The sequence below is a fragment of the Siphateles boraxobius genome, unplaced genomic scaffold (genome assembly GCF_051911475.1).
Source record: "Siphateles boraxobius isolate OS27281-9 unplaced genomic scaffold, OSU_SipBor_1 5, whole genome shotgun sequence".
In the NCBI taxonomy this organism is placed as follows: Eukaryota; Metazoa; Chordata; class Actinopteri; order Cypriniformes; family Leuciscidae; genus Siphateles; species Siphateles boraxobius.
In genome coordinates, this window is record NW_027509141.1 from 6,525,998 (window position 1) to 6,550,270 (window position 24,273).

A 24,273-nucleotide genomic window follows, 5' to 3' on the forward strand; every position below is an offset into this window, starting at 1 on the left:
GTTAAATTGTTAATTCCATTTCAGACAAACCTTTGGCTCGACAGTTAACAGTCCGCTAACTTGATTAGGATACAAACCAATGTTCATTTTTACTTACCGGCATGGCAAACAATCACTTGCTTTCAAAATTGTAGTACTCCTGAAAAGAAGTATAATATAGTTATGAAAGACTGCTGATGTGATGGCTGGCTTGCCATCACTGTATTTACTGTATTTACTATGAATCAATAATCAAACTTATTCATGTTACAACAGTTTATCATCACATTACATTATCTAAACATGTATAACTTCTTTGCATAGCAAAAAACTTTTTCAATATGCAGTATTTACAACTGACATAGTGACATATTCTCATATTCTTGATCTCATATTATTTACAAGTAGAATAAGATTTACAGGATGTAACGTCACACATAAGCACTGAAATAATAATACATTTTTCATATTTACCCTTAATCCAAATAACAACATTAAATTGGTGATATAACAATGCAGTTAGTATAGTATAATAGTAATAGTATACTAAACAAAATTCTCAGTTAAGAATCTAACGTAGTTAACGTTACTGATAGGAAATTCACTAAGCCACATGTAACGTTAACACACAACTCAGTTAAGACATCGCAGGGGAGTTAAATGACCAAATATGTAAGTTGATGATAATTCTTAGCTCTAAAACAACATCATCAAACCTTATTGATTCGAATTACATCGATATTTTGACAAGTATTACATATGGCGGGCTTTCGCGCTGAGCAGGCATTCTAGTCAAGTGATCAACCGCACCAAACTATTATAAAAGTGATAAGAGCTGCTTTCAACAGGTAGCTAACACATCTCATTCTCATACAACGCATTCTTATATTATGTTGAACAGTGTTTATACTAAAACCGCAAGTGTGTTTCGTGCATTTTGTTTCGCAGTTACCTTCGTCTTCTCTCGATGCTTCTTCCAGTGTTTAATTGTTAACGTACGTTAATGAGAACGTGTCCAATTTGGGCATGGGCGTGGTGGCTTCTGACGTCACACTTGGATGTGGGCCGGGTTGGATATCCACCGCAGGATGCAGCGAGAGGTTTCTCCAACTTGACGGCAGAAATATCCCAGCATTCATTTCGGCATTCAAGGAAGGAAGGAGCGGGGAGCAGAAAGGCAGAACAACAGTAAGTCGTTTTTCTACAATTTCGTATGCTATTTCATCACTAAATTCACTTCTGAGAGCATTTGATGCGAGAAATCTACTGTGTAGATTTCAAATATTGCCATTTTTACGAAAAGTTACGGCGAATCGAAAATATGCTCAAACATTTTCTAGTGAAGAATCTCCATAAGCGCACGCGGGTGTAGCTAGAGAGCCAACCGGCCAGTAATGCTAAAAACCTGGCTGTTATCATATCATCAATAATTCTTGTTACGTTTGGGTACTGAAGACGGCGTCTGTGCAGGGGTATAGCGCAATACCAGCAAGAACACATCGCCTTAAACTGTCAGCAGCGTTCTGTGTGCTCGTCACCTTGTAAGTTCATTCTTCCAAGAACAACTAGCAAGAGCGTTCTCCCCGAGAACACAAGTCCGTTCTTTGCATTCTTGGTTTTGAGAAACGGCCTGAGTTCAGGCTCTACATGTGCTGTTGTTGGTTGTTTTAACAATTCAAAGAAGATGATGAATCACGGGTAAATTCGCTAACCAGGAAAAAGGTGGATATATTGGTATAATAAAAATTAACATAAATAGTAAAACACTTTTTTTAAAACGTACATGAAGTAAAACATTATCCTTACGCGGGTAGTAACAAATTATGGGCGTGTTGTTCTTGTTCAGCGTGACAAAAATGCTGATATTGATGTGACAAATTGATGAGACAAAAATATTGATGTGCGCATGCGCAGTTAGCTCTGGTAGGACAATCTGACGGGTAGCATGGAATGTCAGGACACCGGTAATTATTTACAAATAAATTAAGAACCCTGCGTATTGTATTTCTGTGTAGCCTAGACACACAATATTAATAGCCATTATTACTACAAGTAGCCTAATCTTTAGGCTATTCCTCTCATGGACTTCTTGTGGAAAACTATAAAAACACAAATCATTAACATTTTTAAATCAAAACAATAATCCTATGCTTCCATTTCTTTTTTTCTTTTTTTTTGATTTTTTTGATTTTTGATTTTTTTATTATGCTTGCAAACAATACAGAGATGACAAACATGCTATACAATTTTGAATCACAATTACAAAAATGACAATACAAAATACAATAATATGTACAATGTCATCTGAACATACAAACTATCAGTGCATAGCTAAGACAAATAAAACTGAGGAGGAATGAAGAAGGAAAAAAAATAATCATGAGGGTAAGACATCTTATATATCAATTAGTGTACACAAATTAAAGACATTACAATTTGAAATAGTTTTAATAGCTTTCTTATTTACTGAGGATGAAATAGTGTTAAGGTATATTTTAAATTCTTTCAAAAAACAATAAAAATTGGTTATTGGTGAATTTACATTTATGAATGTAGAATTTACCAATAAAATAAAATAAATTAATAACAAAGCAGGCTTTTTTTATTGGGGTCAGACTCAAAGTATCCAAAGATAATGTCTTTAAAGGTTACTGTTATATCTTGCAGGATATTATCTTTAATAAATTGTTCAATATTTTTCCATAGTTTAGTATAGAAACATGACCAAAATAAATGATAAACAGTTTCTGTGTGAACTTGGCAAAATGAGCATCTTGTGTCAATGTTACTTTTATATTTAATCATAAAATATTTAACAGGGTAGAATTTATTTATTATTTTAAAGGAGACTTCTTTTACTTTATTAGTTAGAAAATATTTCTGTTGTAAGGACCAAATCTTTTTCCAATTTAAATTTTAAAATAAATTACTCCAATAAGAGATTGCAGGAGAAACAGAAATGATTTTTTCAAGAAAAAGGGATCTAACTTTTTTATTTTTTTCCTGAAAAACATATTTTACCTATTGGAGTTTCAGTTGGCTCAGGAAAAGTAGCAATTATATAAGGAGAGTGAAAGCAGTTTTTTAAGAGAGTACAGATTCCTGTTGGAATTGCTCCCATAACTATGGCAAACTCTTTGGGGGTAACTGGCATATTGTATTCAGAAAGAAATTCAGTGTAAGTCATTAAAAAAACTTGATTGTTAAATAGCTGACAAACTAAAAGTAAGCCATTATTAAACCATTTATCAAAAAATAAAGATCTATTTTTGTATAAAATATTTTGATTATTCCAAAATAAGAATGTATGGGGGGTGAAATTGTGTTTATATATTAAAGCCCATGCCAAAAGTACCTGTTGGTGGAAATTTGGAAGTATGATGGGAATTTTAGATATGTTATAATTACACATTAATACAAATCTTATACCCCCAATATTTGAAAAAGCTTGTTGTGGGAAGATATTCCAGATGGAGTTTTGATTTTTCAAATACCGATGAAGCCAATTTATTTTAAAAGTATAATTTAAAGAGCTAATATCAATCAAATTTAAACCACCTTTGTTATAATTGTTTAGAATAACCGATTTCTTCTTATAGTGGTTTTTATTTTTCCAGACAAAATCTGTCAGATCTCTATCAATCAATTTACATGTGGACTTATCAACATAAAGAGATTGGGCCGCATAGGAGAGACGGGAAAGCCCCTCGGCCTTAGTGAGCAAAATCCTTCCTTTAATAGATAGATCCCTATGCTTCCATTTCTGCGGCACTGAACTGCTGCTGCGTGACGTCATCGGAATGCATTTTACTCTACAAAAAATCAAATCACGACATGTTCTGTGAATATTCAAGCGCAAAAAGACTGCTATAAATATATAATCTGTTTGATCTGCGTGTCTCTGTGGGAATGAGCTTTGCCGCTTCGTCTAACTTACTACACACACTCAAACTCATGGTGTTTCAGCGTCTCACAAACAATACGAGGACATAAATACCGGAACATTTCCAGAGCTGCTCTGAGAGAAAGACTAATGAGCATTTTCATCATTTTATTTGAGAAAAACCATTGTCAAATACACTTGGTCTTCACTACAACCCGTCAAAATAAAAGTTCGGTTTAACTAGGAGAAATTATCAAAGAAATATATTACTATTAATAATAATAACCCCCAATCGCCACTCAAGGCTGCCCGATGCTCCAGGTGTGTGTATCCACGTTTGCAATGTGTGTGTTTTCACTACTCGCTACTCTGCTCCTAATGTGTGTGCACTTACTTGGATGGGTTAAATGCAGAGGTCAAATTCCAAGTATGGGTTACCATACTTGGCCATCACGTTTCACTTTCACTTTTTTTACTTTTACTTGAGTGATTTTTAGACCTGTACTTTGACTTGTACTTAAGTAAAATTTCATTGAAGTACTTTTACTTATAGTAGAATATTTTAGTACTCTTTCCACCTCTGCCTACGTTCATATATTGGGTTTAGTAGGCCTATTAAGGGGTTTTCTTTTTCTTATTTATCATCAACAGGAGCTCGCTCGCCCGGACAGAACTAGTGTCAGAGAAAAGACCACGATCTCCAGCCGACCGTCTGTCAAGCTTCCTCCAAACTTTGTCTCTTCCCATGCCAGAGGTGAGCTAGTCCAGCAATCTGAAACCTGTTTGCTACATTTAAATTCAAAACATATCACTTGAGTATGAAGTAAACATAAGTTCCTTCATGAGAACCATATTAACATGAAATAAATGTGATGTTTTATGCAGGGCTGAGTCCACAGCCACCAGTTTAAAGGAAGATGACTTTAGTTCAATACAGGATCATGGCTGATCAACGCAAGGCTGAGCTTTCACGACAAAAGTGCTATGAAGTAAGTGAATCAAATGAATATGATATTTTGAAATATGAAATATTTACTGCTTGTAAATTGTTTGGATTAGGTTTTTCTTTTGTGTGAAGAAAAGAAAAGAAGCCCTTCTTCGGGCCCAACGTATATCTGAGAAGAAAAGTGCCATGTCTGAAAGAGAGCTGAAGGCAGGAAATGATTGGGCCAATTTTAAAGCCTGGTTAAAAGTCCAGAATGCACCAGAGGCCAAACAAGCGTAATTACTTTTCCATTATTGTTGAAAGTTGGTTTGTAAAAAAGAATCCTTTTTTATTTTATATAGCTCTGTTTGCCAGACACTGATTTTCATTTTGACATGTTTCAGGGTTCAGGATGTGAACAGGAGACCGCTAGAAACAGAAGAAGAACTTAAAGCTCTTGGAAGGTCAGCATAATAGTACTGACATGTCAATCTGCACAATTGATGTTTTTCTATTTTTGCATATACTGAAGATACTGCTTCTGATAACATTATTCATATTATCTCTGTTACTGTAATCTCTTTCAGAAAAGTCAGTGAACTACTAATAAAATGTGAAGAGACAGAACCTGAAGAGGAACAGGAGATGGACCGTGTGCTGATGATGGGACTTTCAGAAACTATAATGTGGGAATATCTGAACTTAACAAAAGAAATGCAGGAAGAGAACAAGGTCTTTAAGTGTGAAAAGGAAAAGATGTAAGTTTCTTGTGCACAATGATGGGTTTGATTTCTCCATAATTTCTGATCTGTGGGAACTGACGACAGTGTTTTGACCCTGTTTTTGCTTTGTGTGTTTGTGTGCAGGAAAGAGAAGGCAGACCGCAGTAAAGAGGAGGTGAACAACAACCTCATTGAACAACAGCAAGAGGAACTAAAAATACCAAACTCCCTAGTGAGGAGTGGCAAGTCGGAAAACATCTCCAGAAGAAGGAACGTAAGTGCACAACGTGTCCCATTTAAAGCCATCACAGCATCACACACATCCAAATGTAATAAAAGACTGTACAGCTGATCTGTCACTTTAGATATCATAATTTTGCTTTTATCTCACCAGGTCAGACAGAAGATCTTTAAGAAGATGGCGGACGTTTACTTGGAGAGCTTTGGTCATTACTGCAGCCCTGATTTTCCAGATGCAATTCTGTCAGACTTTGAGGACTGGAGTTTAGACTTGTCAGAAGACATGCCACCTGAAACACTACACAATCTACTAATGCAGATTTCGAAAGACTTTGCTATGTGGTAAGATAAAAATACATATCTTCATGACACAAAGCGATAAAGCTACTGTGATGATCATCAGTGGCTATTATAATTTTATGGTTTGAATGTCCTCTTGATAATCTCACTCTTGCTTTCTCTCTTTCACAGTGAAAGGCTACAGAAACAAGCTGAGGCGGAAGCACTGCGAGAGGAACGGAGGCAGAAAAGATTGGAGAGTGCTCTCGCTCCTCTATTGAAAATAGTAAGTGCACACAGAATCAGCACAACATCCCCAGTACTTTTGTCTTGCTCATCAAATATTTGAATATGGATCAATAGTGTGATGCTGACTTAAAAATCACATCTCTATTGCAGACCGGAAAAAAGCTGATGCCACGCAGCCAGCCTCCAAAGAAGGTTATAAAGAAAGAGGCAGTGGAAACCAAGAACCAGGAGTATGCCGATATATACAGTCTCTTTGAGGTTCTCGGACCTCCTCCACTGCCTTCTCCAAGAAGAAAAGACAGGACCCGGGGCTGAAGACAGACGAGGCGAGAGAAAAGGAGACGGAAGGATGAAGTTAGTTTAGGCATGGCGTTTAAAATAGGCTAATTGTTTTTTGTAATACAGGGCACAATAGGATATTTTTATAGGCTTCTATGTATATTTTTTATTATAGCCTACATGGCTACTTATTATGTTGTATTATATTAATGTTGTATTATTTTTCCCATAAAACTCAGAAGAGTAGCCCATGTATTTTAATATCTGTTGTTCTCTGTTCTCCGGTTGTTCGATAGTCATCTGAATTATGCGTGAACTATGCGTTAATAGGCCTATTATATGCCCAAGTCAATGCATTATTCTTTCTTTTTTTATTAGTGTTTAAAATATTTAATTTACAACTAATTATATTGATTTATATCTTAATTTATTAATATTATTATTTTATTAAATTAACTGGGCGAGGGCGACCATAGACTATGACAGCGGTCATTTACCCTGCCATACCCAGCTGATGTAAAGTGTGAATTTATATCTACACCAGTGTTTCTCAACCCTGCTCCTGAAGGACCCGCAACACTGCATGTTTTCTTTGTCTCCCTAATCAAACACACCCGATTCAACTCATTATTAGGGATGTAGCGATAACATTTTTTTCAGAATCGATCCGATACCAAAAATTCTGAGTATCGACCGATCCGATACCAGCGCAGTTTTTTTTTTAATCAAGTAGAATTTCTATAACTGTTGAACTGATAATCACTCCTTTGTGTGTTAAACACAATCTACTTAATACAGACAACTTCATTATAAAGAAAAACAACAAATCCAAAAAATATATTATTATAATCTATGACAAAAATGCTATGATAAACTAGATTAATGGATAATTCAGCAGTAAAATTTAGTCTAGAAAAAACATGAGTGCACAATAATTGTATAAAATCTGAACATTTTATTGAAAAAAACATTTAGTGGGGAACAATAAGAGACAATAAGTGTAAATCTGGTAAAACGTTACACATTGCTCTTTTGTATTGTTGTAAAATACATTCATGAAAAACAAGATAACAAAAATCAAAAATATTAATTATTTTGTATATAGCCTAGGCTACTATAAAATTGAGACATGTTATAAATGTATAGCACAGCTGTTTAATGAGGCAGCAACATATGATAGATAGGACAGAACAAGAAAGGCTATTAATAATCTTTCATTTCATCACTGTGTATTATGATATGAAAGGCTGCAATACAGTGCGGCACAAAGCGCTTATGCGCATCCCGAGCGCAGAATGATGCACTTGAAGCAAATAGTTTCTTGAGCCTTTTCTTTTAACAGTTTTAATTAGTTATGTGCGCGTGAAGAACAATTATAGTGCTCTGACTCTAGTGTTGCGATCTAACAGACACCCGGTAGAAAGTAACATGATTAAGTTACAGCAATAAAGTCCAGCAAGATAAAGTTGTTTTATGCGAAACCATAGACCTTTATCTACAGATCAAGTATAATAATATTAACATTGAATCTTCTTGGCGAGAGTTTCATCGAGTTGACTGTCGTAATCTAATTTGAATGCTGAATGGAGATTGATTGACAGCCGCAGCGAGCGCAAGTTTACGTGATCTTGAATTTAATGACTTAAATGTTCATTTCTATCTCACATTATACTATATAAAGACTTCAGAACACGTGTAATATAGTGCACGAAAACTTTATGGTGCTTTATAATGTTTTTGTGCCCTTTGTGGGGCTTAACAATAACACAGAATAGTAAACGCACAATATTGGAATTGGATCGGCCTCGTCTGACCGATACCCGATCCGGCAAAAATGGCAGTATCGGAGATGATAATGATACCGAGTATCGGATCGATGCATCCCTACTCATTATCACATGGGGGGATATATGTAATAATGAGCTGATGAGTTGAATCGGGTGTGTTTGATTAGGGAGACAAAGAAAACGTGCAGTGTTGGGGGTCCTTCAGGAACAGGGTTGAGAAACACTGATCTACACAGAAGAAATCCCTGTCTAGGCTCTTCCCCGGTACGGGTCGTGTCGAGACATTTAGTCTGGTTTTTTGATGAGAAAAGACGAAATGTAGGCTAGTAGTTGCAATAAACCCGTTCAGAATCCGCACAACTGCAGCAGCGGAGGACTGTTATTCTGCTGAGCGGAACTGAGGAAGAACTGAGGAAGGAACAGTTTGATCTTCGGCTGACAAATCAGTGGAAAGGGGCGTTTTGTTCCCGCCCAAGTGTAGAAATCGAATATTCAAGCTGTTTATAATTGTTTCTAACTGAGAACGAAAACCAAAAAATCAAGCTGAATACTGAATACTAAAACTACTTTCAATATTAAATCAAAAAAACTAATGAACACGGACCAAGGCCAAGGAGGACAGAGGGAAGAGAGGAAAAACAATTCTTTGTCCGGTTCCCAAAATGCACTGCCATCCAGTCCTCCACCAGCTGTGAACTCCTGATGCCCCTCCAAAACACAGCTACTCTATTGTCCTAATCCATTTAAAACAAAAAGATATCATTATATTTTATTAATGAATTATTTTATGTAGGCTAAAAAATGTAAGTTTGTGATTTATGTTTATTCATTATGTAGTTTTAGTCAGCCATCACTAGACTAGTTGACTAGGTGGTGTATCTTTTGAAAGGGGACCGCCCCAGTGACAGCTTTTGTACCTTTTTTTCTGAGAGTGTACCATGGTAAAAGCTTCAGCAATTATTATTTAAATGAAAATTTTATACGGTGACATGCCTATATATACAGTTTAAACTAAAGTAGGACTATCAATATATAATTGTTAGAAGCAGAAATATTTAAAAGCCTTGTTTACTATTCTCCTTATATTATCTATTTCTATCCCCTTATTAAGTACTTTGACAAGATGGCCGCTGGTGTGGCAGGCATGGTAACGGCTCTTCTACTATACACTTTGATTTTGGGTTTCATACCATCTAAAGTTGGTTTAGACCGCAAACATGCTGAAAACAAGCAACAACTTTTTTCCAATGGGAAAATATATTTCAGCAGTATGGATCTAGCATTACTTCTTAAACAAACAATCAATATCACCAAGCCAAGCATTGGCTATGGGAAATACCTTGTGGCTATGACTTTCATTTATCCTCAGCTGTACAAACAAATGCAAAAGAAAAAAAAACTAAGGCCAATTCACGCCTACAATGGACCAACGCACTGATCATCACAATCTGTTTAATATTATCTGGAGACATACATCCATGTCCAGGACCGCACCGCGTTACACTGGAGGAGAGGCTTGCGGAGGAGCGTACTACTACAGTCCCACAGGTATGCCCGTTGTATGAGGTGCTACAGTGTGGTCCTGTACTTTCTAACCTTCCCTGTCCGTCGTCCTCGTTTGTTGCTGTCGCGGATGGGGCGCCGGGGAGACGTGCTGGAGCTGGGGTGAAGAAGGTGGTAGATCGGCGTACGCAGGTTTCTCGTGCCGGCGTTGGCGTGGCTGGAGTACGGTGTGTCCTCGGAGGATCAAGGGGGGCGAGCCTTCTGAGCGATGACCTCGCGGGGACATCGGGTGGACCCTATGTTTCTACTGGGTTGGCTAGACTTCAAAGCTCTGAGACAATTTCAAAAACGTGCGCTTTACATGTCCCCATAGTAACGCAGAATGTAAAGAGAAAACGGCTAAATCCAGGGATTGCAAAGAACAGGAAGTGGGAGGTGTTTCAGACTGTCAATCATTCGCGAACAGTATGGGACCCTAGGGCTAAACCAAAGGGACTTCTAGGTGGTCATTTAAATATTAGAAGTTTACTGTCTAAAAGTGAGCAAATACAGCATCTTTTACTGGGTTCAAACCTGGACTTTTTATGTTTATCCGAAACCTGGCTTAATCAAAATGCCCCATTAGCAGCTCTGAATATTACTGGGTATAATATATACAGGACAGACAGACAGGAATCAAAAAAGGGGGGAGGAGTGATGGTTTACATAAGAAGCACATTACAGTGTCACAAAATCCAATGGTCGAATTGTAATCTAGAATGTTTAGGGCTCAATGTCAGGCTTTCCCCACAAATGTCCTTTGTCCTTGTTGTAATGTACAGGCCTCCCTCTGCAGATAACAGCTTTTATGAAAACTTTGAGAAGCTGCTAAAAGAAAACAATCTTGATAAAGAAATTATTATTATGGGGGATTTTAACATTAACTGGCAGGATAAACTATCTAGAAAAAAGCTTAAACAAATTACAGAAAGGTTAGATTTAACACAAGTTGTCCGTGGGCCAACGAGAATAACAAACTCTACTAAGACACAAATCGATCTCATATTTACCAATAGACCAGAAAGAATTGTAAAATCATTTAATATGTTGACAGGTTTATCGGATCATAATTTAACTCTTGTCACCAGAAACCTTACTAAAAAACGTTTTCACTTTTGTACTAGTAATAAAAAAGACACCACTACAATTCCTAAAAGTAAATATCAAAACTTTTTAGACGCAGCTAACCAAATTCAATGGGATGACATTTTGCCCTTAGTTGACTCTGACAAAGATAGGCAAATATTTCTAATAACACTTAAGAGAATTATTAAAGAATTCACACAAAAAATCAAGTACAAACATAACAAAAACACTGTACCTTGGATAAATCCAGACATTATAAAAATCATGAAAGAACGAGACCTAGCCCTAAAATTAGCAAATAAAACTAAATCAACTCATGACAGAGGACGTTTCACCATGTTGAGAAATAAAGTCGTAAGGTCATTAAGAAAAGCAAAGGCTGATTTCTTTATCACTATAATTGAAAAATCTAATGGAAACCCTAAAGTAATATGGAACCACCTAAGAAAAATGACAGGTGATCAACGCAACGAACAAAAAACTGTAGAAATTAAAGTAAATGACCGGCTGACAAATAATAATCTGGTTGTAGCAGAGGCTTTTAATCATTATTTTATTGATTCTGTGGCTGACGTAGCAAGTTGTTTCACACCTGAGAACGTATTTACTCCGTCAATTGACATAAGGCAATCAGTTTTCAACTTATCTAACATCACAGAATTAGAAGTATCTCAGACCATTAAATCACTCAGACCATCGAGATGCAAAGATATTTTTGATATGGATACGGTGATGCTCAAGGCGTTAAGTACATCAGTCACACCCCCCATCACCAAAATTATTAATCTGTCCATTTCTCAAAATTTGTTCCCAAGCATGTGGAAACCAGCTGTAGTTGTTCCAGTTTTTAAAAGTGGAGATCCTTATTCCATGTCAAACTACAGGCCCATAAGTATATTGCCCACAGTGTCTAAGATTGCCGAGAAACTGATAGCAAAGCAAATTATCAACCATCTAAACACCCCTCCTTATGCTCTCCACCCTATGCAGTTTGGCTTTAGAGCAAAATATTCCACCGAGACTGCGACTTGCTTCCTTACTGAAAATATAAGAGCTTTGTTAGACCAAGGTGGGGTTGTTGGAGCGGTATTCCTGGATCTCAGGAAGGCTTTTGACACTGTTAATTATAAAATTTTACTGACAAAATTATGTAGTTTTAATTTCTCCTCAGATGCACTTAAATGGATTGAGTCTTATCTTACTGACCGTTCCCAACATGTCAGAGTTCAATCATCTAAATCGGCAGCCTTGAGTCTGTCCACCGGTCTTCCTCAGGGATCTAATTTAGGGCCTTTGTTATTCTCCATTTATTTAAATGACCTCCCATTCGCTTGTCCTGATGTTTCTGTGCAGATGTATGCTGATGACACCGTAGTCTATGCACACGGTAGGAATATCTCTCAGGCGGTTGCAAAGCTCACTAACTCCATGGTTAATGTCACAGCTTGGTTGAAACACTCCTGCCTGCAGCTGAATACATCAAAAACAGTAGCAATGTTTTTTACCAAGTCTCACAAAAAATTCAGTGTTGAGCCAGAAATCTTTGTTTCAGGGGAAAAACTGCAGATTGTGTCAGAATACAAATATCTGGGAGTTTTAATTGATTCAAAGTTATCATTTTCGTCACATGTAAAAATGGTCTGTAATCGAATTAAATATAGTCTCTGTAATTTTAGACACATTCGCCATCAAATGTCCACACAGGCAGCAAAAATGTACATGCACTCTATGATTTTCTCACACATCACATACTGTTTACCCATTTGGGCACGAGCTAGTATTACATCTTTGAAACCTCTGCAATCACTTTACAAACGAACTGTTAAAATTCTGGACAATAAACCATGTATTTCTCATTATTGTCCAATACTACAAAAATATAGATTACTCAGTTGGGATAATATGGTTATATATTCAAATTTATGTCTCATTTATAAAATTATTCATGGTATATCTTCCCCTCCTCTTCATCAGTTTGTCAATACCCGAACAGTTGATTACTGCAGGACCAGAGGTGCAGCTAGGGGAGATTGTATCATTCCCCTTAGAAAAAGTGTATTTGGTCATACTGCTTTTTCTGTTCAAGCTGCTGCTGAGTGGAACCTCACCCCAATAACCATCAGAAATATAAACACGTATAGTTCCTTTAAGATTCAGTTGAGGAAATGGCTTATTGATCATCAGAGCTGTCAACATTAACCTATTACTAAACCTGTTCTTGCTGTACACTGTTGGCTTTTCTCCTTATGTGTGTGTCATGTTTTTACGTGATGTTTGTCCGATTGATGTCTTGATGTGTTTAGATTATACATTCTAATGTAATAGATAATTTTACTAAATGTATTTAAAAAATTTTTAGTGCTATGTAATATGTAATCTCTTTTAGGGTGACTTTTACCATCTGTCTAGGGACTGCAGATGAAAAATAGCCTTTAGGCTAATTCTGGCATATTGACAGTAATGTTTATGAATATGCACTGTCCCTGTAATAAATAAACTAAACAAACAAACAAGTTAAAACGCATTTGAATTTTTTCATTTCTTGAAATTGTACATTATCCCCCTATTTTAAAACCTAAAGTATCTATAGTAATGTTATCATTTTTTCTCTTTCCCCCACATGTAATGCCATTTGATCTTAAGAAACCTGTGGAAATGAGTTTGCAGTGTTTCCAGAAGGAAAAGCAAGCATATACTGCTTACATATAAAGACACACTGATGTCACTGTGTCTTCTGTACAGTTCTGTCTCATAAGATTACACACTATTCATGTGTTCTACAGGAAATGGAATCAACTGAAGATTAACAGGAGGAACTCCAGTACTCTCATTTGACGGCCTGGGTCCAAAAAAGATTCGATAGGGTCACAGACGGTCCCCGTCAGGAGAGCTTCTCCAAGTTTAAGGACCCCATCAAGCAGATGGAAGTGGTAATAATGCACAAATACTTCTGCCAATCTTAAAAGAATTTGTATTTCTTGTTGAAATTAATTTTAAAATGAAAATGAGGTACAGTAAAGATTGGCAAACAGGAATGTGTGATAAAATGCAACACGCAAGCTGGTGTTTTTTTCACAACTGCTTTGGTCAATAACTTTTTGGGTTATTGTAATTTTACCTCCAGGTTCGGGACTTTTTTCGACTTGCGAGAGTGTAACCTTCTGACAAAGATGAGTCGAACCCACAACAAGATTAAGAGCCAGATGTGCCTGGAAAAACTCATTTCTAAATAAAAATGATCACATGACCCGCTTTTGACTGGATGGTGTTCTGGGGTGGGAGGGACAGGAGGGATACATTTATATTCATATGTATATTTTAACATATTTGTTTCCATGTAGCCTTTAATACTTTATCAATGGTGTTTTTTAAGTTGTTATATTTCACTATGATTTATTGGACCTATCCGGATAGCCTATAGTCGATTTTTAAATCAACTGCTTTTTGTTTTCATTTCAAAAACTGGAGAACTATACCTTGGACACAGAGAATGCTGTGCTGGGCACTACGTTCTTCTTTAAACAGTTTGATATCAATAAATATTGGGAAATGACTACAAAATGTGTTATTATTCATTCATTATGCTTTTGTTACCTTGTTTACAACTATGGGAACTCGGAATGGCAAGGTTGTAGGGTCCATTTCCAGGAAACACAGAAGTGATTAATTGTATGGGCCATTCAGTTTCTATAAGGCCATACATCTGTATGGGCCATTTGGTTCACACCTTTACAGACACAGATAGAGTTGATTACATCTGAGCCACAGTAACAATGTAAATGCATCTGACTAAAGTTAACTGAAAATACAGATAATCTTTCAATACCTTTAATACACTGTAAATGTTACAGAAGAACTTTATATGTTGTTTAGTTGATGCACTTATCTTTGGTAAATAAATACTGCATGCTTGAATAATTATCAGAGGAGTATAGTTTTTGTAAGCAAATGAAACATTTCTGAATGATTTTATGATGTATTTCACATAGAGTATCCAGAGTTGGGTATAACGCGTTACAAAGTAACGCGTTACTGTATTCTAATTACTTTTCGTGGTAACGCAGTAATGTAACTCATTACATTTTAAATTTATGTAATTTGATTACAGTTACTGATGTCAATAAAATTAAGTTACTTGCGTTACAAATCTATTGTTAAGAAAAAAATATTTATTAAAATGCCTTTCAAATCACGTTTGGCCGGCTGCGTCAGCATGCGCTTTACTGAATTACCGGAGAACGCGCTTCATGAGGCACACACACACACACACACACGCAGCGCTACACTGTTTGGAGCACAGTCTGGCCGTTTCTCAATAGTAGCCTACGCAAACTTCGGACTAGCGTCCTTGGTAGTTCAGACTTGCCAAGTTCGACTCAGGAGAGCGAACTCCCGAGGACGAGAGGACGCGAGTCCGGTTATTCTGCAAACGGAACCGCGGCGTTCTTGATCGCGTCACTCAGCACTTTCTGGCTACTCCGGTTATCTCTTTATGTAGCTATATTTCAGGCAACAATTAAACGAAATATGGTATTGTAGTGTTGGTAAATGTTATATCATAGTTGCTAAATGCTATAGCCCTTTAAGGGTGGTGTTACATGGGAAGGTGGGCGTGGTCGGGAAATCAGGGTGCAGGGGTTGCAGGAGTGTAATGGTGGAACGAGAGCAATAAAAACAAGGAACACGTTCGGCTAAGGCTAGTCTGCATTGTGTCAGTTATTAATGAATCTACATGGTGTCAGAAGTGGTCGAACATGGCACAAGGTCTCCGCCGTATTGATCCGCTAGTATTCGACGAGCACATTGCTGACAACTGGAGTAAATTCGAAAAAGAATGGCGCATATACTGCAACGCTGGTCTATCAGACAAATCAAAAAAGGTGCAGGCGTACACTCAGCTGAACTTAGCGGGCCCCGACGCGGTGGAGAAATCCGAGGCTTACACGTTTGCAGAGGGAGAGGACAGAGAAGATCCCGACGTGTTACTGAAAAAGTTTGCAGAACTCTGCTTGCCCACAAAGAACATTATAATGGACAGACACGTTTTCAACACGACTAATCAAAAACCTGGTGAGTCCATTCAGTCGTATGTTTCTACCTTAAAGTTACTCGCAAAAAAATGCGACTTTGGAACTTTAAATGACGAGCTAATCCGTGACCGCATAGTTTGCGGGATTGAAAGTGATGGCGTGCGGAAACAGCTGCTCCGCAAAAAACATCTGACGTTGGACTCTGCAGTTGATGTATGCCTGTTATATGAGCAATCTGAAAAGAACACAAAAGAACTGAAACATGAGACTGAAGTTTGTGCAATACACGATCGCTGCATCAATTGCAACAGATATCACGTCCCTGATAAACTCAAGTGCTCTGCTTTTAATAAACAGTGCAACAACTGTGGAAAATGGAACCATTTTGCAAAATGCTGTAGATCAACTCCATCATACAAAACGGCACCACAGTCACAAACTCGTGACTACCATCCTAAACGAACTGCTGCACAATTCAGAAACCATAAGCCTAATCGGGTGAATGAATTAGGCACGAATCTGGATGCCCCTGAGGACACTTTCTATTGTGAGACAGTGGATGATGTTTCGCAGAAAGGTGAAATATTCACAACAGTGCAAATGACATACGGGTTTGGCAAATTGAAACTGAAGGTGGACACAGGTGCCAAATGCAATGTTATATCTGCTCACCAGTTACACCTCATCGCACCCTCAGCTCACATAAACACCACTGAAAAAGTTAATCTCGTTGCATATGGTGGGCAAACCATCAACACTGAGGGCACAACGATGCTAGATTGTGAACAAGGCCAACTGAAATTCCATGTTGTAAATCGGAATGTGAGACCACTACTAGGATTGCAAGACAGCATAGCTATGGGTCTGATACAGTTAGGACCACATGTGCATGCAGTACAAAACCAAGAACCAGAGGTACAAGAGTTCAGTGATCTGTTCGACAACACAGTGCTTGGCAAACTGCCTGTTGTTTATCACATGCGATTAGACTTGTCAATGGCGCCCTCTGTCTGTGCACCTAAGAAAGTGCCCATAGCAATGAAGGGGAAAGTCATGGCAGAGCTTGAGAGAATGACTACATTGGGTGTAATCACCCCTGAAACCGACGCCACTGAATGGGTGTCTGCCATGGTCGCTGCCAAAAAGAAAGATGGCTCTGTAAGAATCTGCATAGATCCAGTGCATCTCAACAAGGCACTCCTAAGGCCCTACCATCCAATGAAAACCATTGAGCAGGTCATCGCTGATATGCCGGGTGCCAAGGTTTTCAGTATCCTCGACGCAAAATGTGGATTTTGGCAAATCCCAATAGACGAGGCATCTTCGAAGTTGACCACATTCATGACGCCTTTTGGCAGGTACAGATTCCTGCGCATGCCTTATGGAATTTCCACTGGCAGTGAAGTGTTCCAGCCAGTGGTTAAATTGGGCCGGGGCTCTCCGGGGCTCAGCCCCGGCACATAAAGGCAACTCCACGGCGTAGCTACACCGTCACTCCTACGGCGCCGTGGCTGTTTTATGGTTCTGCGTCAGGTTAAGTTGCATCGCGGTGCATCTGACCAATCACAGCCCTTGGGGTCTGCGTCGCCTCGACGCGTAATTAAAATTTTTTGGAGGTGCACGTCGAGCTACGGCGGAGGGGTTCGCGGCGACGCAGAGGGGTCTGCGGGGGTATGCCGTCGATTCGACGCAGAAGCATAAAACAGGCTTAAGCCTGTTCGTTTGCAGTCAGTTGCCTACTGGAAATTATGTCACATAAAATTTGATGAAAGTGATGCTTTTGAAAACATATTTCTGACAATAAATGAAAGATTTTTAAAATGGCATGTCTATTTTGTCTCGGCGGAGCTCTGAGAACAATCGGAACACGGTCGTATTCTTGTTAGCTGCTTAATATCGTTGTCAGCCGACCATGATCGTGCACCGCACGCGCATCTAGGTGACACGGATAAATGTACGCAGCGATATATAATATTCCTGGGAGATCCGTAGTTGCGCCGGATGTGGAAGCGCGCAAAAGTTCCAGAAATGTACAAAAAGTGCCCTGGCCTTGAATGACAAGGTAAGGAAAATAAGACTAAATCAAAATTAAATAACCAAGACTAGGTTGACCATGTGATCTTTCTCAGGAGATGTTTTGAGCATTTTACTTCAGACACCGGATTATAAGCAAACTGCCAAGAGAACTGCTAGCTGGCTACTCAAAATAAACTAGCAATCTATTCAGTCAGCATATTTGTTTTTGATCTGTGTGAATTACAGAAATATAAGACTTGCTAGACCTACATTTAGCTACCAAGCAACCTTTACACAAGGATAGATTGATTTTATTTTTGTGACGTGTGCATATCTTGATGAGAAATGATGCAGAGTAGGATGTGTGTGTGTGTGTGTGTGTGTGTGTGTGTGTGTGTGTGTGTGTGTGTGTAGTAGTAGTAGTAAAGAGAAAGAATGGGAGAAGGAAGTGTGTGTGAGGTGGACCTGGTCACCACAGACCCAAATCTTCTCAGCTGTTGCTACTGTCATATGCTGCACTGTCTCTTCATGTGGCACATTATGTTTGGCACATTGTATGGGTCACTATATCATAACAAGGTAATAAAATGTGTAATCAAGTGATGACTGATTAACAGTAATGTAAATGCTAAATGTCTAATACCTGTTGATACTACAACAATGCAAAGTATATACCTTGCAGTTTTTCAGATATCATGTAATACTCAATTTCTCCATTTCTTTGCACAAAACTCTCCAGAAAGTGCTATTTAATGGTTTATTTTCATGCCACCGGACCCCCCTAGGGAGAGGAGAGCACCCCCACATAATAAATCCCAATTTAACCCCTGGTTCCAGCGATCCATGGAGCAGCTTTTTGATGCACAACCATGTCAAATTGTGGTAGATGACATACTAGTCTGGGGCTGCACATTACAGGAACATGATGAGCGACTGAAACAGGTCCTCCACAAAATTCGCAGCTGTAACATGAAATTAAACCCTGATAAGTGCAAATTTCGTGTCACCTCAGTTTCTTATATAGGCCATCTCCTGACTGCTCATGGCGTCAAACCCGACCCCGACAAGACCACAGCTATCCGCCAAATGCCAAAACCTGAGGACAAACAGGCCTTACAACGGTTTCTTGGTATGACCAACTACTTATCGAAATTCATTCCACACTATAGTGACGTTACAGGCCCTCTACGTGAACTGTTGAAGCAGGATGTGGAATGGTCGTGGCATGAGCTGCAGGATGCCGCTTTCCAAAAGCTGAAGGACGCTGTATCCAGTCCCCCAGTTCTGCAATACTTTGATGTCACCAAACCTGTCATCCTTTCAGCTGACGCATCCCAACATGGACTGGGCGCTGTGTGTCTTCAACAGGTCGCTCCTGTTGCATTTGCTTCACGCGCCCTAACACCAACTGAATCTCGGTATGCCCAAATCGAGAAGGAAATGTTGGCATTAGTATTTGCAACTAAGAAGTTTCATGACTTCATTTATGGCCGACCCGTCACCGTGGAAACAGATCACCAGCCTCTCATCACAATCTTAAAAAAGCTACTACACACCGCCTCAGCACATCTTCAAAGTATGATGCTCAAGCTCCAACGTTACAGTCTCAACGTGATCTACAAACGGGGCAAGGAACTCTTTGTCGCTGATGCCCTATCACGTGCTCATCTCCCCTCCACTGACCCTCCCCTTTCGGATGACCTGCTAGAGGTAATGACACTCCAAGTTCTCTCATCACAGCGGACAGAGGAACTCCGAACTGTTGTAAAATCTGATCCCATGTGCCAAAGACTTGTTAACAGGATAATGCATGGCTGGCCAAACTCCTTCAAAGAGCTCCCACATGATCTCCGCCCATTCTTTTCCATGAGAGAGGAATTTGTTGTTGAAGATGGACTGATTTTTCGGGGACAGAGACTCCTGATACCACCATCGCTACAAAGTTACTACGTGACTCAGCTACATCAGGGCCACCCAGGTCTGGTGGCCACAAAACGCAGGGCAAAAGAAACAATGTACTGGCCCACGATGTATGATGATATAGAGAGAGCAATCTCTCGTTGTGCTCCTTGTAACGCCCTTAGACCCCATCAATCACATGAACCGATGCAACCACACAATGTTCCTGAGCTTCCCTGGATGTTCACTGCGGCAGACATATTTGAATGGCATGGAAAAATGCATTTGGTTCTAGTGGACTCATTCTCTGGTTGGTTTGAGCTTGACCATCTACCCGACATGAGAAGTGTCACTGTAATTGCGAAACTTAAGAGACACTTCGCCGTTCATGGCATTCCTCAGACGCTCATGACAGACAATGCACGGCAGTTTGTAAGTAGCGAATTTTATGGTTTTGCTCCTGCATGGGACTTTGAGCACATTCGGAGTAGCCCATATTACCCACAATCCAACGGGCTTGCAGAACGTGCAGTGCGGTCCGCCAAGCATCTGCTTGAGAAATGCCATAGAGAGCACAGTGACATTCAGGCTGCCTTACTCCACCTGCGTAACCTTTCACGTGCTGACCTGCCATCACCTGCCCAACTGCTCCTCTCTAGACAGACGAGAACTTTTCTTCCTGAGCTGAAAGACAGACTGATGCCCTCTATATGCAGCAACGTCCAGGCAGCTCTTACCAGGAGGAGCAAGGAAAGCAAAGCATACTATGACCGCAATGCCCATACCCTTCCACCCCTACAACAGGGTCAGACAGTAAGGATGCAGACGGCTCGCGGTTTCGACAAACTGGCAGTTGTACAGGGCCATGCTGCTCAACCTAACAGCTATGTGGTGACCTCTCAGGGCAGACAATACGTAAGAAATCGTCGTCTGCTTCTCGGTGTTCAAGAGCATGCGCCCACTGATTGTTCAGAAGATGATTACAGGCCACTTACACCAGTGTCGCCTCTTACAAACCTCTCGTCATCTACAATGCTACCACCTCAGAGCAAAGCACCTGCCACTGGTGTTGTCGCTGAAACTGCCCAACCTGTAGTGACTCGTTCAGGGAGAGTTAGCCATCCTAACCCACGTTATCAGGACTATGTAACTGGTTAAATATGCCTGCCACATTTGTTACAGTGTTAAATGTTATACTGCTTATTCACATGTTCAGTTGGTGAGTGTTAGCTTAAGGGAAGGGATGTAGTGTTGGTAAATGTTATATCATAGTTGCTAAATGCTATAGCCCTTTAAGGGTGGTGTTACATGGGAAGGTGGGTGTGGTCGGGAAATCAGGGTGGAGGGGTTGCAGGAGTGTAATGGTGGAACGAGAGCAATAAAAACAAGGAACACGTTCGGCTAAGGCTAGTCTGCATTGTGTCAGTTATTAATGAATCTACAGTATAAAGTACAACTCTGCCTCTTTTCGTCAACAATAAAACAAAATATGTTATAAAACACAACTCTGCCTCTTTTCATTTAAAAAAATCGTAATCATATTAGGCTAATGGCCACACAAATGTGCGCATACATTGATTATCTTCACTGCATATATTTATAACAACACGATATATAAAACACAACCCTGCTTCTTTTTGTTTTCATTTTAAAAATATGAAACATTATTGATCATTAAAACTGACATTTAACAGAGACAGACTTGTCATTTTATTTTATTACACAAGTACATACAGTGAAGAGAATGTATAGTAAAATAAATATAAACAATATTCTATATATTTTAAAATATATAAAATAAAATTACACAACCCTGTCTCTTTTTGTTAAATGTCAGTTTTAATGCTCAATAATATCCAGTATAAAAGTATAAGTAGCCTAAAAGGTATAAGAAAGCTGTACAATTAGAAATAAAGCAAACAGTTCAGTCAAACATAAGTCAGCTCTCTAATAGGCTACAAAGTTAAAGTCACCTCTCGATGCATCCTGGGTAAAAGGGGTGGATCAGGAACACATCAGGGGTCTTGAACTGGACTTGGCTAGATGTGAACTCTGAATTGGAACAGTACTTGGGCAGCGACTGATGACGTTTCACAAGTCCACAAGAACATATTGAGAAACAGCCCTCTCTTCTGTCTCGCATGCGCGGTCTTTCTCGCTCGCTCTAGATTCCGGGAGATTTGAACTAATTTGCGGGCATCAGGGAGCCGCTATCAACATGCGGGAGACTCCCAGAACTTCCAGGAGACTTGGGATGTCTGTATTCTGCAATATTATATTACGGAAAGAACTGAGTTTCACTTTGTAGTGTATTCTTGTAGTTTTAATAGGTTTTCAAAGTAACTTGAAAGTAAAGTAATTAGTAATCTGATTACTTTTTACATGCAGTAATCAGTAATGTAATCAAATTACAATTTTAAAGTAGTAATTAGTAATTTGTAGTGGATTACTTTTTTTGAGTAACTTACCCAACACTGAGAGTAGCCAACTGGAACATTTCTGAAAAGCACTAGGTTACTATCGTAACCCCGGTTCTCTGAAACATCGAGTGGAGCGATCCACCTATGGGAAGGTCATCCATACCTGACCGCTGCAGAAGCATCCAATTGCACCAAGTCTGGCTAGACAGACAGAAGCGCGCAGCCAATGCCCGGTAAGGTGCCGCCCCCTAGGGCATATAACGCCTACAAGCGCTGTTATTCCCCAGTAAGTATATTCGCTTCTCGTGCGGCAAGCGGGGCAAAGCTGGTGGATCTCTCCACTCGATGTTTCAGAGAACCGGGGTTACGATAGTAACCTATTGTTCTCTTTCATCGTCTCGTGTTCCAGATCCACCTATGGGAGAGACATGGACAGCTCCCCGATTGCCCAATACACTCACAGTGAGGTTCTGAAAGCCAGAGAAGGACGGTCGCCCCAGGGAGGCGGTGCCTGACACGTCCATAAACATGAACCTGCACTACAGACGCACACACGTAACTGCTGTCCAAGTGCAGGACATGAAACATGTATGTGGCGCACACATGATAATAACCCCAGCAACACAGATGTACATATATATACCCAGAAGGCATGCTTGGTGACAAGAATGTGCATGGCCTGCTGGCCCATTCACTCCTATTCGTCACTTCCAACGGGGTTGCAGGGAAGGGCTAAGAAGACCCTACCCCTAAAACCGAATGTGCTACCGAGATACTGGTGACATCCAGCCGGTAGTAACGCACAAAGGAATGAGGAGAAGCCCAAATGGCAGCTGAACAGATGTCCTGCAGTGAGACTCCCCTAAACAAAGCCCAAGAGGTGGCTAAGCCCCTCGTGGAATGAGCTCTGATGCCCCCTGGGGGCTGCACTCCCTGTGATTCATATGCCAAGGCTATAGCATTCACAAGCCAATGTGAGGGGCGTTACTTAGATATGGGATCCCCTCTATGCGGAGGCGCCCATGAAATAAAGAGCTGGTCGCTCTTCCGGAAAGCACTGGTCCTGGTCATATATGTCTGTAAAGCACGGACGGGACACAGAGCATTTAGCCTCTGATCCTCCGGGGAGGAAAAAGGAGAAGGGTGAAAAGCGGACAGCTCCAACACCTCCAAAGTGAACGCAGGAAAGCATTTCGGCATGAAGGCCGGATTAGGCTTAAGGGAAACCTTATCACCACTAAGAGAGAATTAAGTGCACGAGGAATGAACCGAGAGTGCATGTAGCTCACTGACACGTTTAGCTGATGCCAAGGCCAAGAGCAAAAGACAGCAACTTCAGGGAAATATTTCCCAGAGGCTCAAAAGGAAACTGAGACAGAGTCTCCAGCACCAAGGAGAGGTCCCACTCAGGAACATCAGTTCTCCTGATGACTGGCAAAGAGTGACGGGCACCCTTCATAAATCTGCGGATTAGAGGATGCTGCCCAACTGTTGAGCCCAAAAAAAACCCACATGACAGGCCGAAATCGCAGCCAGGTAGACCTTAATTGTGGAAAAAGACCTCCCTTTTTCCATGAGGTCTTGAAGGAAACACAAAATATCAGGAACTGAGCACTGATAAGATGTGAGACCACACCCATCACACCACCCTTCGAACACTTGCCACTTACAGCCATATAAGGACCGTGTAGAAACAGCCCTGGCATTCTGTATAGTAGCAATAACACGCGGCGAAAGCCCCAGTGCGCTTAGGTTCGTCCTCTCACGGGCCAGGCCCAGAGAGCTACCCTGTCCGGGTGTGGGTAATAAATCTCCCCGTTCGCTTGAGACAATAGGTCTGTGCGGGGGGGCAGGCGCCATGGCTCGGCATGTAACAGAGGGATTATCTCCGCCAGCCAAGGTGCTTTGGGCCACCTGGGTGCTATCAGAATGAGAGA

The 24,273-nt window shown here is 39.9% G+C and overlaps 3 protein-coding genes and 1 long non-coding RNA gene across 5 annotated transcripts in view; 2 read left to right on the plus strand and 2 right to left on the minus strand.

Moving 5' to 3' along the window:
* LOC143711279 (uncharacterized) overlaps positions 1-24,273 on the minus strand; it is a 549,769-nt gene that overhangs the window by 257,799 nt on the left and 267,697 nt on the right. The window lies entirely within an intron of this gene.
* LOC143712048 (uncharacterized) overlaps positions 1-24,273 on the minus strand; it is a 383,255-nt gene that overhangs the window by 257,153 nt on the left and 101,829 nt on the right. The gene's annotated exons all lie outside the window — the stretch shown is intronic.
* LOC143711269 (uncharacterized) lies at positions 1,027-6,817 on the plus strand. Of its 2 annotated transcripts, none has more exons than XM_077202646.1 (10): positions 1,027-1,167; positions 4,514-4,616; positions 4,748-4,851; positions 4,922-5,083; positions 5,192-5,251; positions 5,375-5,545; positions 5,654-5,783; positions 5,904-6,091; positions 6,221-6,314; positions 6,428-6,817. In XM_077202646.1, exons 3-10 carry the CDS (start codon positions 4,847-4,849, stop codon positions 6,590-6,592), a joined length of 975 nt encoding a protein of 324 aa, XP_077058761.1. In that variant the 5' UTR covers positions 1,027-1,167; positions 4,514-4,616; positions 4,748-4,846; the 3' UTR covers positions 6,593-6,817. The 2 variants fall into 2 exon arrangements, with proteins under 2 accessions (XP_077058761.1, XP_077058760.1); XM_077202645.1 differs by having other exon boundaries at positions 1,075-1,167; positions 4,941-5,083.
* LOC143711289 (uncharacterized) lies at positions 13,755-14,218 on the plus strand. The gene is made up of 2 exons (XR_013194803.1): positions 13,755-13,901; positions 14,096-14,218. It is a non-coding gene; the product is annotated as an uncharacterized LOC143711289 (long non-coding RNA).

Bases quoted from the DNA above. Each gene is read 5' to 3' on its own strand.
- LOC143711269 (XM_077202645.1), top strand. From the start codon at position 4,780: ATGACTTTAGTTCAATACAGGATCATGGCTGATCAACGCAAGGCTGAG. The intron at 5,784-5,903 runs GTAAGTGCACAA...TTATCTCACCAG, and splicing joins ACATCTCCAGAAGAAGGAAC to GTCAGACAGAAGATCTTTAA. The intron at 6,092-6,220 runs GTAAGATAAAAA...TCTCTTTCACAG, and splicing joins TCGAAAGACTTTGCTATGTG to TGAAAGGCTACAGAAACAAG.